Here is a 16182-nt window from a genome sequence, read left to right on the forward strand (position 1 = left end):
GGATATACATTACCTTCCCCGGTGCGTCTCGGATCATTCCCCCATTTTACTTTCTCTGAGGGTCAGGCCTCCTTCTACTCTTCCCAGAGCACCGTGGAAGCTTAATGCCTTTTGGCTCAACCTCTTCCCTTCTCATGAGAAAATTGAGAAGGACATAGTGGCTTACTGGCAGAGACATGCAGATCATCCTGCAACAGACACTGCTTGGGATGCTTTTAAGGCCTACTTGAGGGGAGTTTTTATTGCTGAGGTGAACGCCATAAAACACAACACGACCGAACAAAGGGACCAGGTAGCACAGATGGTGAAACGCTTGGAGGCGGAGTATATAGCTAACTCGGGGGAGGGCTCCCGGGAGGCGTGGATAGCGGCTTAGGACGCATTGGCTAGACTAGACGCTTCTAGAGCTGACAAAAAACGTTTTTTTTTCAAAAATGGCGTTCTATGAGGAGGGGGAGCAAACGGGCAAGCTCTTAGCCAAAATAGTTCAATCACAACAGACGTCCCCATCTATCGGAGCTCTTAGAACTGAGGGAGGTAGGTTGGTGAACACCCCCGACCTGGTAATGAGGGAACTGACCAGATTCTATGCCAGTCTATATGAATCGAAGCAAACACACACTGGAGAGGAGACTCGGGACTTTCTGCAGGGGATAGAGCTACCGTGTTTAACGGAGTCCCAGGCGGAGTCACTTGAGACTCCCATTACCATTGAGGAGATGATAGAGGCAACCAATTCTTTCCCCAATACTAAGGCACCAGGGGACGATGGCATACCTGTTGAAGTATACAAGCAATATGGGAGCGTTGTGCTCCCGAGGCTGCTTCAAACTTTGAACGCGGCCAGGGAGGCACGGCGGCTTCCAGACTCTATGAGACAAGCAAGCATAGTACTCCTGCTTAAACCGGGAAAGGATCCATTGGATCCTGGTTCCTATAGGCCAATATCACTTTTACAAAGTGATATAAAAATACTAGCAAAAGTCTTGGCAACAAGGCTGAATAAGGTGATCTCGGCGATAATACACTCAGACCAATCAGGGTTCATACCGGAACGATCTACAGCTATTAACCTGAGGAGACTATTTGTAAACATGCAATCGACGGCGGATAATGGGGGGGATAGGGCACTGCTGTCTCTAGATGCCCACAAGGCATTCGACAGCATTGAGTGGCAGTACCTGTGGGCGACGTTTCGGGTTCGGGCCTGTGTTTCAATCATGGGTGCGCCTCCTGTATGACTCCCCTCTGGCGGTTATTAGGGAGGAGGGCAGAGTGTCTCCTCCCTTTCCGCTACACAGGGGGACTCGGCAGGGGTGCCCTCTGTCACCCTTGCTATTTGCGGTTGCCATAGAACCGCTGGCGGCACTGGTGCGCTCTGACCCCCTAATCAAGGGATTTCAGTACGGATTAATACATGAAAAAATTATGCTTTACGCGGACGATACCATGCTACTACTGGGAGATACGTCGGGTTCTCTCCGGGAGGCAATGTCGGTGATTCAGACCTTCGGGTCCTTTTCGGGACTATTGATAAATTGGACTAAGTCCGCAATTATGTTTTTGGATGCGTCGAATCCGCAGGATCGTATGCTGCGTGACATTCCGGTGGCGACTAAATTTAAATACTTGGGCGTCTGGGTCACCCCCCAACCGCTCGATTATGTCTCCCTAAATCTCACTCCCTTGATAGGCAGGATTAGAGACAAAATTAAGATATGGTCAAAATTAAAAATGTCCCTGGTTGGTAGAGTGAACCTCACGAAGATGGTATTTATGCCTCAGTTGTTGTATATTCTGCACAACACCCCCATGGTTATCCCTCTTAGGATTTTTAGAATGATTAACTCCCTGTTCAGAGCGTTTCTCTGGCTTAATAAACCCCCCAGGATTAAGCTAGAACAACTACAAAAGCCAAAGGAGGTGGGGGGGCTTGCTCTCCCAAACCCCTGGGTATACTACCTGGCATCACAACTACAACATATAGCTCGGGCTATGAGTAAGGGAAGGGGAGACCCAGTGGTCGACATAGTAAATCACATGACAGGCATGGCTAATATGGTAACTGGTCTCGAGTCGCTGCAATGTGCTAAGTCCAATAAACTTTTCCCTACATATGCATTAATGCAGAAAGTCTGGAATAAAACCCGCCAATTACAAAACATAGAGGGGTTTACCGGTCACAGTCCAATTTGGAACAACCGATACTACGAGGAACTACTGTCTCTGACCTGTGGTGAGCAGTGGAGGAGGTATGGGGTTACACACTCTTCTCTGGGGGCCGCCTGCTTTCTTTTGCGGAGCTCCGAGAGAAGTTTGATCTTCCCCAGACCATGTATTTTCCCTACTTACAGTTGAGACATGCCATCAGGGCCCAGGCTGGAAATAACCCTTGGACATTGTCCCCTGCCCCGATCTTCCACTTTATGACTGGGATAGCTAGCTTCAGGGGCTTCATCTCAAGCTCATATGCCATGCTACTGACAGCTGTGCTGCCGGCCCTTCCCTCTAGGGTGGTGGACTCCTGGGAAAGGGATGTGGGTGTTTTTGAGGAGGAACAATGGGAAGAAGCATTATTGGCCATACAGGGAGCCTTGCTCAACGAAGCACACCGGTTGTCACAACTGTACATTGTTTTACGGGTACATTTTACCCCGGCCAGATTGCGTAAGATGGGGCTGACTGAGGATGACAACTGTCCTAGATGTGCTAGGGACCATGGTGACCTCATCCATTTAATGTGGCGGTGTCCCAAGCTGCATCTATACTGGACGGGGGTTCTCACAACACTAAACAGGGTATTCATGATTCAAATACCCCAAACCCCTAAAGTATGTATACTGGGTATTATAGAAGACATACCGCTGGAGGATAACCACAAAAAGGCAGTTGGTAGGGCCCTTTTCCAGGCCCGCAAACTAATCCTAAGGCACTGGAAGGACGCGGAGCCTCCAGGGCTGGGAGAGTGGATAGCCCAGATGGGATCCAATGAGAGAGTGGGTAACCGCTCAAAGAGAACCAGGTAATCTGATTCCTGTGGTCCGAGCCAAGGGTGCAGGCAGTGCAATCAAAATGCAGGTTAGGATGAAGGAAAAAAGCTGGGACAGCCGCACTCCAAAAAAACTCCTCCTTTAATTAAAAATCACAAAATACATGCCACAGCAAAAAACAGCACAACAAAAGAAAAGCTGACGTTTCGCACTATGCCTTAGTGCTTCTTCATAGCTATGAAGAAGCACTAAGGCATAGTGCGAAACGTCAGCTTTTCTTTTGTTGTGCTGTTTTTTGCTGTGGCATGTATTTTGTGATTTTTAATTAAAGGAGGAGTTTTTTTGGAGTGCGGCTGTCCCAGCTTTTTTCCTTCATCCTAACCTCCAGATGGGATCCACTCTACAGGCAGAGAAATACATATATCAGCACAGGAAAAGGTGGGGCAGGTTTGAAAAGTTGTGGGCCCCCTGGCTAAATTCCCCGGGTTTAGCTCCACTCGTGTTGGTGTTGGACAGATTACTAATGTAAGAGGTCAGGGGCAAGGACTTAAGACTGGATCTGGGGCACTCTGCAGGGGAGGGAGAGGGCAGGGTACAGCACCCCCATGTATAATGGAGTAGGTCCAGGAATGTGGGAGCCTGATGATACTCATACACTGCCTTTTATGTAAAATGAGTTGGTCTAGTGGGCAGAGAAGGTAGCATTCCAGAAGTTTATGTGTGGATTGTTCTTGTTATTTTATTATTTTACGCTTATGCATGGATGTAATACAGAGACTGAGAAATTACACTGATGCAATATTTGTAACCATGCATGATTATACTATTCAATAAACATCCTTTTTTGAGAGAAAAAAAAGATACGATGCGGCAAATTTGAAAGTACTTCTTCTGTGAATCTGGCCCATCATATTCACCATGAATGTTAAAGTGGATGTAAACCCCCCCCCCCAAAAAAATTTGATGTCACAATGTAGAGTATAAGATTTCCTATCATCTGCGCCCAGTCTTGCCACACAGAGTTAATCCAGCTCTGAGCAATCCTCTTTTATTGTTCAGTGAAATAGAACGGACTTCCAGATAAAAACCAAAGTCCTTGCTTCTGAAAAAAAAGTGCACAATTCACATCCCCTTCTCTGTGTTTTGATTAAATGTTTTCAAAATATGGGGTGAGTCACAGTTCAGTGCCATGAGAAAATGCAACAGCCATCAGAATATACATAGAGCTGGAGGGAAGAGGGGAGGGGGATGTGAATTGAGCACTTTTTACAGAAGCTGTGCATGTCTGCAAGCAGTGCATGAGATATGTAAATAACCTGTCACTCAAGCAAGGACTTTGGTTTTTATCTGGAAGTCTGTTTTATTTCCCTGAACAATAAAAAGAGGATTGCTCAGAGCTGGATTAACTCTGTGTGGCAAGACTGGGCACAGATGATAGGAAATCTTATTCTCTACATTGTGACATCAAAATAAATAAATACATTTTTTGGGTTTAACATCCACTTTAATAAAGAAGGATGGGTTTTTACATTCATGGTGGATATGATATTCTTGCATGTTGTGTTTAGTCAATAATGTACAAATAAGATACTATATAATATGCTACTCAGTGATCAATGCTTCATAGTACATATTCTTGTTTATGATTACAGTATTTCTGAATAGCAGGCCCTGATGAAGCGGGTTTGCCCTTGAAACACGTCGACCAACTAATCAGATCCCAAGGCCAGGATAAACATCACTGTGGTTGGTTAAATTGTGGATTTGTTGTGGATAACTTTAATAATATTTTTATATACGTTATGAGTCTGTGTATATTACACCCAAGGAGGTACATTTAACCGATTGCTGACCGCCGCACGCTGATGTACGTCGGCAGAATGGCACGGCTGTGCATATTGGCGTACAGGTACGTCCCCTTTAATATGCACAGCCGTGGGTCATGCGGTCGTGTACTTCATGACCGCGCCCTTGGGACCCGTGGACCCGATCGTCGCCGGTGTCCCACGATCGGGTCACAGAGCTAAAGAACAGGGAGAGGTAAGTGTAAACAAACCTCTCCCCGTGCTTCCTACTCAGACTTTCACTGATCGTCTGTTCCCTGTCATAGGGAACGGCGATCAGTGACGTGACGCGCCAAGCCACGCCCCCACACAGTAAGAACCAAGCAGCGGTCTTACAAGCGCACTTTTTTTTTAAATATAAATCACTTTTTTGAATTAAAAAATAATACAACAGTAAAGTTAGCCCAATTTTTTTTTATATTGTAAAAGACCGAGTAAATTCATACCCAACATGTCACGCTTCAAAATTACGCCCGCTCGTGAAATGGCGACAAACTTTTAACTTTTGACAAAGTTGCATCAATGTGCCGACAAAGTTGCACTTCAAAGTCGGCGCAACTTTGGAGTCGTACAAGTGTAAATGGAGCCTAATGCCACGTAAACGCGATCGGAATTCCCAACAACAAATGTTCGATGTGAGCTTTTGGTCGGATATTCCGACCGTGTATGTACGCCCCATCGGACATTTGCTGTCGGAATTTCCGACAACAAATGTTTGAGAGCTGGTACTCAATTTTTCCGACAAGAAAAGTTCTTAGAGAAAGGAAGCCACCACTCAAGGTAGAAGATGCAAATGATGAACCTCTTCACCGGATCTGAAGCTACGGGTGCTGGCAATGCAAAATGAAGGGGAATATCTGGACAGCCGCACTCCAAAAATATTGCTTTTTATTGTAAAAATAGGATCACAGGATACATGCCACAGCAAACAGGATACAACCTGACGCATTTCACACTAGAACTTAGTGCTTCATCATATCTGGTGATTAATGACCTATGATTAAGCACTAAGCTATAGTGTGAAACGCGTCAGTTTGTATCCTGTTTGCTGTGGCATGTATCCTGTGATCCTATTTTTACAATAAAAAGCAATATTTTTGGAGTGCGGCTGTCCAGATATTCCCCTTCATTTTGCATCAAGAAAAGTTATTGTGGGAAATTCTGACCGCGTGTAGCTATTTCCGACGCACAAAAGTGCTGCGCATGCTCTGAACCAATTTGACACATGCTCGGAATCATTGTACTGTGTCGTAGTGTTGTACGTCTCCGCGTTCTTGACCTCTGAATTTCCGACGACATTTGTGCGACCGTGTGTATCCAAGACAAGTTTTGAGCCAACATCCGTCGGAAAAAAAAAACACGGTTTTGTTGTCGGAAATTCCGATCGTCTGTACGCAGCAGAAGGCAGACTGAGCTAATCTCAGCAGTCATCAAGCAACAATCCAAATCAGATTCCTTCTTATACATATGACCACTAGAGGCAGTGTTTAGAAATGTGTACATGAAATATAATTTTCAAAATATGAAAATTTCATGTGCGTGTAAAGGCAGGCGTCATAAATACTTTTGAAAATATAGGGCCAGATCCACGAAGCAGTTACGCTGGCGTATCTATTGATAAGCCGCGTAACTGCTAGGATGCTCCGGCGTATCTTTGTTTTGTATCCACAAAACAAGATACGCCTGAAGCTGGGCTAGATCCGACTGGCGTACTTCTTAGTACGCCGTCGGATCTAAGGTGCATATTTACGCTGGCCGCTAGGTGCCGCTTCCGTCGATTTCTGCATTGAGTATGCAAATTAGCTAGATACGCGAATCCACAAACGTACGTCCGGCCGGCACATTTTTTTTTACGTTGTTTCCGTAAGGCTTTTTTCGGCGTAAAGTTACCCCTGCTATATGAGGCGTACTCAATGTTCAGTATGGACGTCGTTCCCGCGTCAAATTTTAAACATTTTACGTCGTTTGCGTAAGTCGTTCGCGAATAGGGCTTTGCGTAAATTACAGACAAATCTTTCACCGCTCCAGGTGAGCCTCGTGGATCATCAAGGGTTGTTGAACCACCAGGGTGCTGGCAATGCTGATTGTAGCACATGGACGAAAAAAACTCTGGATAGCCGCACTCCAAGATAACTTAAAATAAAGTTGGTCTTTTATTTTCAAATGCACATGCAGACACCGCAAACAACATGACTAAGCGCTGAATTGCAGCGTGAAACGCGTCGGCCATTTCTGTACCTGTTGTTTGCGGTGTCTGCATGTGCATTTGAAAATAAAAGACCAACTTTATTTTAAGTTATCTTGGAGTGCGGCTATCCAGAGTTTTTTTCGTCCATTTGCGTAAATTACGTTCACGTCGAAAGCATTGACTATTTGCGGCATAATTTGGAGCATGCTCACTGGGATACGTGCACGGACAGCGCTTGCGCCGTTCGTTAAAAACGTAATTTACGTGGGGTCACACTGAATTGACATAAAACACGCCCACATTTTCCAAATTTGAATTAGGCGGGCTTACGCTGGCCCTTATACGCTACGCCGCCGTAACTTCGGGCGCATAATCTTTCTGAATACCATACTCGCGTCACAAAGTTACGGCGGCGTAGCTTATCTCCTATACGCTACGCCCGCCTAAAGATACACATTTGTATCTGAATCTGGCCCATAGTGTATATAAATGGTTATTATTGGAAAACATGGGGACCGACTTGTAATGCGGCTTTGATGTCCAATGGAGCCTTACAGAGAGTTGTTTTCAACCAGGTCTGATCTGAACATTGGTATGCGTAGCCTATTGCATTAGGGTGGGCACCCCAACGCTCAAACACACACGACCGATCGCCCACTGTGTTCATTCAGAAAGAGAAAGGAACAGTAAATTACATATTTACCGGCCCCTTCCCCTGTTAATCCTAAAACAGGGGGGATCTATGCTGCACAGGGTGATTAGGGTGTGCCTGGGCACACCTGACACACCCCATGCGCACGCCTATGGATCTGAACCATAGCTAAGCACCGAAAAAGAGGAGTAAAGTACAATCACTGTGCAGTAGTGTTAAGAAGGAAGTCGAGCCTTTATATGTAATGGACAAATATGGCTGCCCCCAAGGTACCTGAACAATTACCACCTATACCCAAAAACTGTGGGGCAGATCCACAGTGAGAGTACGCCGGCGTATCTACTGATACGCTGGCGTACTTTCAAATTACCCGCGTCGTATCTTTAGTTTGAATCCTCAAACCAAGATACAACGGCATCTGGGTTAGATCCGACAGGCGTACGTCCTTATACGCCTTCGGATCTAAGATGCAATACTTCGGTGTCCGCTGGGTGGAGTTCCCGTCGTTTTCCCGCTTCGGGTATGCAAATTAGCTATTTACGACGATCCACGAACGTACGCGCGGCCGTCACATTCTCTTACGTCGTCGCTAGTCGGCTTTTCCCGGCGTATAGTTAAACCTGCTATTCTGTGGCGTATAGATACACATGCCATGTTAAAGTATGGCCGTCGTTCCAGCGTCCAATTTTTTTTTTTTTTTTGCGTAAGTCGTCCGTGAATAGGGATGTACGTAAGTCACGTCGAAGTTAAAAAAATTACGTTGTTGCGACGTGATTTAGCGCAATGCACGGCGGGAAATTTCAAAACGGAGCTTGCGCAGTTCAAACGGCGCGGGGACGCGCTTCATTTAAATGAATCACGCCCCGTACCCGCCCAATTTGAAATACGTCGCCAGAAATACACTACGCCGCCGTAACTTATGGCGCGAAAATCTTCCTGGATTCGACTTAGAGCCAGGTAAGATACGGCGGCGTAGCGTATCTCTGATACGCTGCGCCTGGGCATTTCTATGTGGATCTGGCCCAATATATCTAAAAGCTGTAAAAAGACTATAGTTCACCAACAGCGTTCCAGGAGGCTAAACATTTTAACAGATGACAAATCTTACTCTATCACAGATCTATTATTAGTTATTCTTCAATATACATTTAGGTTTCTTTCTAGAAAAAAAAATGTAACTCTCCACTGGGCTCACTTATAAAATTCCCACCAAGCTCCTACAAAAGGCAATGTACGATTGTAAAAGATCACATGAGCCCTATCCCTCCCCCCATCCTTCAGTGGAGAACAAATGCTTTTCAACAAGAAGTTTACAATGGTGAAAGTAAAAAGTAGTACAATAAAAAATTGCAAAATGACCCTCACTGAAGCTCACAAAGGCCAAAGAAGATGCCTTCACATGATACCAACGGCCATTGTCCTTATCAAGAAAACATTCTTACTGCTCACCAAATGAATTAAAACATTTCTGTATGCTTCTTTAACTTAAAAAAAACTTACGGAAAAAAAATTAAAAAGTGTAAAAACAGGCTCCGCTCACACCTGAGCATACTGGAATCGTGGGCGGAATTGCGCGATTCTGCCCGCGATTCCAGAATTGTGCGCATTTGCAAGGCCTTTATTTTATTTCTTAATAGCACCACAAACGCAGTGCAATATTGCAGCGACTGACGAGCGTCATAACGCGCTAAAAATCACAGCAAAAATCGCACCGCCAAACGCTCCTGGCACTGTGCCAACATTTGCTACATGAGCTTCTTCGGAGTGTTTTTTTTTTGGGAGCGGAGGGAGGCCCATTAAAATTAATGGTTCTGCTCTAAAAGCACGCCACAAAATAAAATACAAAAAAGGTAAAAAAAAAAACGCAGGGTGGCAGCTGTCGCTGCACTATGCTTAGGTGTGAATGGAGCCGAAAACATTCTGCGTGTAACGCTATTTTAGCTACTACAACATCGAAATGTCTCTAAATGTGATATTTTAATAAAACAATCACAGAATATTTTGAAATAACAGAACATCAATTTTACTATTATTTGTAATATTTATTATGAACGCCGTTCGTTATTTTCTTAGAGCAAGTACAGGTATATTTTATGATAGCATAAAAGTATATAGTTTAACTTACCAAACTGCAAAAGCATCAAAAAACTCATCAGATGTAAAATAATCATTGTCTGCCTAACAAACAAAACATGATAATATATCATTTAGTTAGTAAAGATTTTTTTTTTGTTTAGTAAAAATTGTGTAAGCGCAACATTCTCTGCAAATGTTTCTGGGTAATATAGCAACTTTACTATTCGACATTCATGTGTGTATATATATATATATATTTAAGAACGTAAAATTTAGGTTGTATTTTTATATATATATATATATTTATTTATTCAAATATATATCATATATATATATATATAAAAATAAGAAAATATAATTTATATGCTGTATTTTTATATATATATATATATATATATATATATATATATATATATATATATATATATATATATATATATATATATATATATATATTATATAAATACAACTTAAATTTTACCTTCTTATTTTTTAATATATATATATATATATATGTATATGTATATATATATATATATATATATATATATATATATATATATATATATATATATATATAAATTAAAAATAATAATATATATATATAATATAATAATATATATATATATAAGAACGTAAAATTTAGGTTGTATTTTTATATATATATTTATTTATTCATATATATATATATATATATATATATATATAGATAGATATTTATATATATATATATATATATATATATATATATATATATATATATAAAAATAAAAAAATATAATTTATATGCTGTATATATATATATATATATATATATATATATATATATACACAACTTAAATTTTACGTTTATATATATATATATATATATATATATATATATATATATATATATATACAGCATATATATATACACAACTTAAATTTTACGTTCATATATATATATATATAATTTATATGCTGTATATATATATATATATATATATATATATATATATATATATATATATATATATATATACACAACTTAAATTTTACGTTCATATATATATATATATATATATATATATATATATATATATATATATACAGCATATATATATACACAACTTAAATTTTACGTTCATATATATATATATATATATATATATATATATATATATATAAATATTAATATATATATATATATATATATATATATATTTAAATAAATAAATATATATATATATAAAAATAAGAAAATATAATTTATATGCTGTATTTTTAATATATAGATAGATAGATAGGATATATATATATATATATATATATATATATATATATATATATATATATATATAGATAGATAGATAGATAGATAGATAGATAGATAGATATATCCATTTATTTATATATCTATATTTATATTTATATTTATATATATATATATATATATATATAAGAAATATAATTTATATGCTGTATTAATATATATATATATATATATATATATATATATATATATATATATATTGATATATATGTATATATATATATATATATATATATATATATATATATATATATATATATATATATATATATATATATATATATATATATATATATTGATATCTATATCTATAGATATATTGATATCTATATCTATAGATATAGGTAAATATATCTATTTTATCACCCATTTCGGGAAAAAAACAGGTAATGAACTAAGAATTATGCACACTTTTAATAATACAGTTAAATATTGTGTTATTTGTTTTATTTGAAGGCATTTTTTTTTACAAAAAAATTCTAAATATGTTTTCTGTATTTTTTCCTACAAAATTAATTTAAAGCCCTTTTAAAAAAAACATAATAATAATAATTTATTTAAAGACAATTTTTTTGAGAAAAAATGAAAACAATCTTTTCTGTATTTTTCTCTACAAAACAAAGCCTAGTAAAAACATAATAGTAATAATAATAATAGTTGTGTATCATTTTTTTTTTTTAAAGGATGATTAAATGTTAATGATAAATTAAATGTTTCAATTAAAAATATATATGTTTTGTTAAAAGAAAAAAAAAAAGGAAGGCCCTGAAATAAGCTTTACTGTGGATACATTAAAATGTTATCGGCACACTCGATAAAACTAATAAAAACAAACTGAATATAAAATAAAGGGAAAAACTGTATAAATATTTTTTTTCTAAATAGTTTTTCCTCTAAACGCATCATTGTTTATGATGTGCTAATTTTTTAACAATAGCAAATAAAATATGTGTTCGTGTCTATCATAAAAAATAATATGTATAATTATTGTCTATAATAAAAACGGTGAAATGTCTTACCTTTAAAATTTTACCCAAGAGCCTTAAGTTGGAGGGCAAGTGTCTTATAAACAGCACAGGATGTAGTGGCTTATATAAACTTTGTTGTGTACCGGACCCATGTGACCATCTCTTTTAACTCGGTTCAACATTCATAAAGTAATCCTTTTCACAAAATACCTGAAGGTCAATATGCTCTTAATAATATATCTAGACCTTCTATATTAAAGGGCTCTATTGTGAATACCGTTCATTGCTCTCCAGTATGACTCGATACTTAGCTACTAATTAAATAACAATTGTGCTATTGTTCTCCACCTGCTACAGAGGCTCTATGTGAAAGCTGCGGAGAGGTTAATGAGGTGGTCAGGTAACCCTTAATGATGACAGATATGTGAGATGTACATGGCCCATCCAAGGACTAACATCCCGTGTTTAATGTATGTGTTTTTTTTTTTTTAGAAAATGTTTTTTTTAGTTATAGTGCAATGTGAAGTTTAAAATAATATAACATTTTTATTTCTGCTCACTAAGGGGCAGATCCACAAAGATCTGCCCCGGCGCAGCGTATCTGAGATACGCTACGCCGCCGTAACTTACTTTTTTTGGTTTGAATCCTGAAAGAATTTGCGCCGTATCTCTCGCGGCGTAACAGGCGCCTAATTCTAATCGGCGAGTAGGGGGCGTGTTTCATTTAAATGAAGCGCATCCCCGCACCGAACGAACTACGCATGCGCCGTCTCTAAATTTCCCGCCGTGCATTGCGCTAAATGACGTAGACGAAAATTATGTCCAGCCCGATTCACGGACGACTTACGCAAACGAAAAAACAAATTTAAAATGATACGCGGGAACGACGGCCATACTTAACATTGAGTACGCCACCAAATAGCACCTTTAACTATACGCCGTAAAAAGCCGACTAGAGACGACGTAAAAGAATGCGACGGCCGCGCGTACGTTCGTGGATCGTCGAAAATAGCTAATTTGCATACTCGACGCGGAAAACGACGGGAACGCCACCCAGCGGACGCCGAAGAATTGCATCTTAGATCCGAAGGCGTACGAAGCCGTACACCTGTCGGATCTAACCCAGATGCCGTCGTATCTTGTTTTGAGGATTCAAAACAAAGATACGACGCGGGAAATTTTAAAGTACGCCGGCGTATCTGTAGATACGCCGGCGTACTCGCTGTGTGGATCTGCCCCTAACTTTATATTTAATTTTATATATAGCTACATTTTTCTTATTAGCTAAATCTTTGTCAAAGCTTTTTTTTTTTTTTTTGCTATGTCCGTTTGAGGAGATTTTCCTTCACGTCCTGTCCCAAAGACGGGTTGATTTACTAAAGGCAAATACTGTATTTATTGGCGTATAACACTCACTTTTTTACCCTGAAAACAGAGGGTAAACTGTGCCTGCGTGTTATACGCAGGGGGCTGTGGAATTTATTTTTCCTGAATACACCTGTGCGTGTTATACGCCGATAAATACGGGTAGTTTGTTCTCTTTACAAGGAAATGCTCCCTTAGCTTAATGAATGTGGTGAAAATTCCCTTTGTAAAAATGACCGTATTTTCGGGGTATTGCGCGCACCCGCGTATAGCGCGCACCCCCAACCTAGAAGGGAAATTTTTGAAAAAAAAAATACTTACAGTTTGAATGCCCCTCGTTGGTGTCTTGCCCGGCGTTCATCGGCGGCCTTGTCCGGTCCGGCGTCCGTCTGCGGCCTCGGTGGTGTCCTTCCGCGCTGTCTCTCAGTCGAATCCCCGCACTGAGTTTGAACTGCGCCGCCGACATATACCGAGCGCAGTACACTCGGGCATGTTCGGCGTGACCGCGAGCGAAGCCGAGCCTGGCCGAATGTACCCAAGTGTACTGCGCTCGGTATATGTCGGCGGCGCAGTTCAAACTCAGCGCGGGAAGCATGTATCGGCGTATATCGCGCACCCACGATTTTGCCCTGATTTTAAGGGCAAAAAAGTGTGCGGTATACGCCGATAAATATGGTAGCTAAATCACAAGCAAGAGAAATTCAAATTCAAATTTCACCTGCACCCCTCCCCCCAGAAGCCCCTGGTACTATATCCTTGATATACTCCTACCAGGGCCGCTGATAGGGGAGGACCACCAGTCCTCCTGTAGGGGGCCCATGCACACAGAGGGGCCCGAGCAGCAGGGGGAATTACAGAAGGATTCCCTGTGTGGCGCTCTGCAGCAGCTGAAAGCTGGATTCTCTCCCGCCGGCTCCTCCCTGTTCTGCCTGCTTCTGACCCACCCACCCGTGTGCCCCCCCTGTCACTGTGATGCCCCCCTCCTAAACATAATAAATCATTTTAGAAATTGTAAAATAAAATAGTTTTGAAAATGTTAACTTTTAAAAAAAAATTATATACATATTTTTTAAATATAATAAACAATTAAGAAAGGGCTAATTCACACAGGTTATCTGTTATGTTTTTGTCCACTAAAAATAGTTTTAGTGTATTTTTTGTGATTTTTTTTTTTTATATACTCAGGGGTGGGGGGGGGGGAGCTGACAGGTAGGCTGTACAGGGCCCTGTGATTTCTAATAGCAGCCCTGACTCCTACCTCAACTCTAGTGGTTTCTCAGCTTCTTTACCTCAAAGCGGAGTTTCACCCAAAAATGGAACTTCCGCTTTTCCGGTTCCTCCCCCCCTCCGCTGTCACATTTGCCTGTAGCTACTTGGTGTGTAGGTTTAGGTGCAAACTACAGAGCACACGTGCAGTACACACCAAGTAGGTTTAGGTGCAAACTACAGATGGTTACCAAATCCTGATCCTGGACAACGTGTTGCTGAGGCTTCGGTGAGTCACAGAAGGAGCGGTGGAGAAGGTGGCCGTCTGACCGATGCGTTCAGACAATTTTTTAGTCCGCAGCCCCGAGGTATGACCGGTTCCAGCAACCATCGCCAGCGTCTGTTTTACATGGGGCCCACACACGATCGGTTTTGACCGATGAAAACAGTCCTTCAGACCACTGTCCTCTGGCTATTCTATCGTGTGTACGCGGCCTAAGAATCTCCGCTCATAATATCCTGCACCGGATTCTATTTGGTTGCCAGTGTTGTGTCCAACCACCAATTTGTCAAAAACTGCAATTACTGCTGGTTTTAAAAAAATCAAAAGTTAAGCGGTTGGCGTTTCTGACGGATTGGAGGACTTGACAGAACACCACCAAATGAAGTGTCCCAATTAGAAGATGTGCCATCAACTCTTCTTTCCTAACAAAATGTAAACTGTTGAATTTCCCATCACTTTCTGTCACCAGGACAAATAAAGAAGGTGAATCCACCTGGCAGAGACATGTACAGTTTAGAATTTAGAATTAGAATAAATAAGGGGAGACTATTGATCGCAAAATTAAAGAAGGTAGATAAAAATGTATATTTTAAATTTGTTGTTAATGTAATTTTGTCTGTAAATCTCTTTAATATCTTAAGTTTTTTTTTTTTTTTTTACAATTTCCCTTTGGGATTAATAAAGTATTTTTAAATATATTTTATTTTTTTACATTTATTACGTTAAGGATTTATAAATATTTATTTATTATATTCATGGTTTCTAAATTTATACACATGTAAGCAGCCATATTTGTTCTTTCTACAAAAGATGTCTGTGCTTTCTGCTTAGCTGTATTTAAGACTGACTGTACATCACTACCCTTCTGCCTGAAAAACTCCCAGGGCCCATTCGCACAGCAACTGCAGTGGTTTAGTGTGAGGCAGAATAAAGGGTTAAATGCGCCCATGCAGCGCCGCTGCCAAGGCGCTTTGCAGGTGCTTCGGCAGTGGTGCACATTCTTTTCAATGGGCAGGAGCGGTGGAGGAGCTGTGTTTTCGACGCTCCTTCACCGACCCAAAGACGCTGCTTGCGGGGTTTTTATTTTTAACGCCATGCCAGCGCATCGCTCCAGTGTGAAAGCACTCTGGCTTTCACACTGGGGAGGCATGACAGACGCTTTTCAGGCGCTTAACAGGCACTATTTTTAGCCAAAAAATGCCTGAAAAACGCCCCAGTGTGAAAGGGGTCTAAGGTGAACCTACAAAGGACCCCCTCCTCCTTAAAGAAAATAATAATAAAAATGCCATAAATCTATC

General features: G+C 40.2%; 1 protein-coding gene across 2 annotated transcripts in view; it reads right to left on the bottom strand.

The window, feature by feature from the left end:
- OC90 (otoconin 90) overlaps positions 1–12292 on the bottom strand; it is a 124088-nt gene extending 111796 nt beyond the window's left edge. The window contains exons 1-2 of one of the 2 annotated variants that reach the window (XM_040354979.1): positions 12082–12292; positions 9800–9852 (exon numbers count right to left, since the gene is read on the bottom strand). In XM_040354979.1, coding sequence (XP_040210913.1) covers positions 9800–9845 — 46 coding nt within the window. In that variant the 5' untranslated portion in view covers positions 9846–9852; positions 12082–12292. The remainder of the gene's footprint in view (positions 1–9799; positions 9853–12081) is intronic. The other variant, XM_040354980.1, reaches the window with a different exon arrangement.
- Positions 12293–16182: the final 3890 nt, after the last annotated feature.

Source organism: Rana temporaria, chromosome 5 (genome assembly GCF_905171775.1).
Source record: "Rana temporaria chromosome 5, aRanTem1.1, whole genome shotgun sequence".
Classification (NCBI taxonomy): domain Eukaryota; kingdom Metazoa; phylum Chordata; class Amphibia; order Anura; family Ranidae; genus Rana; species Rana temporaria.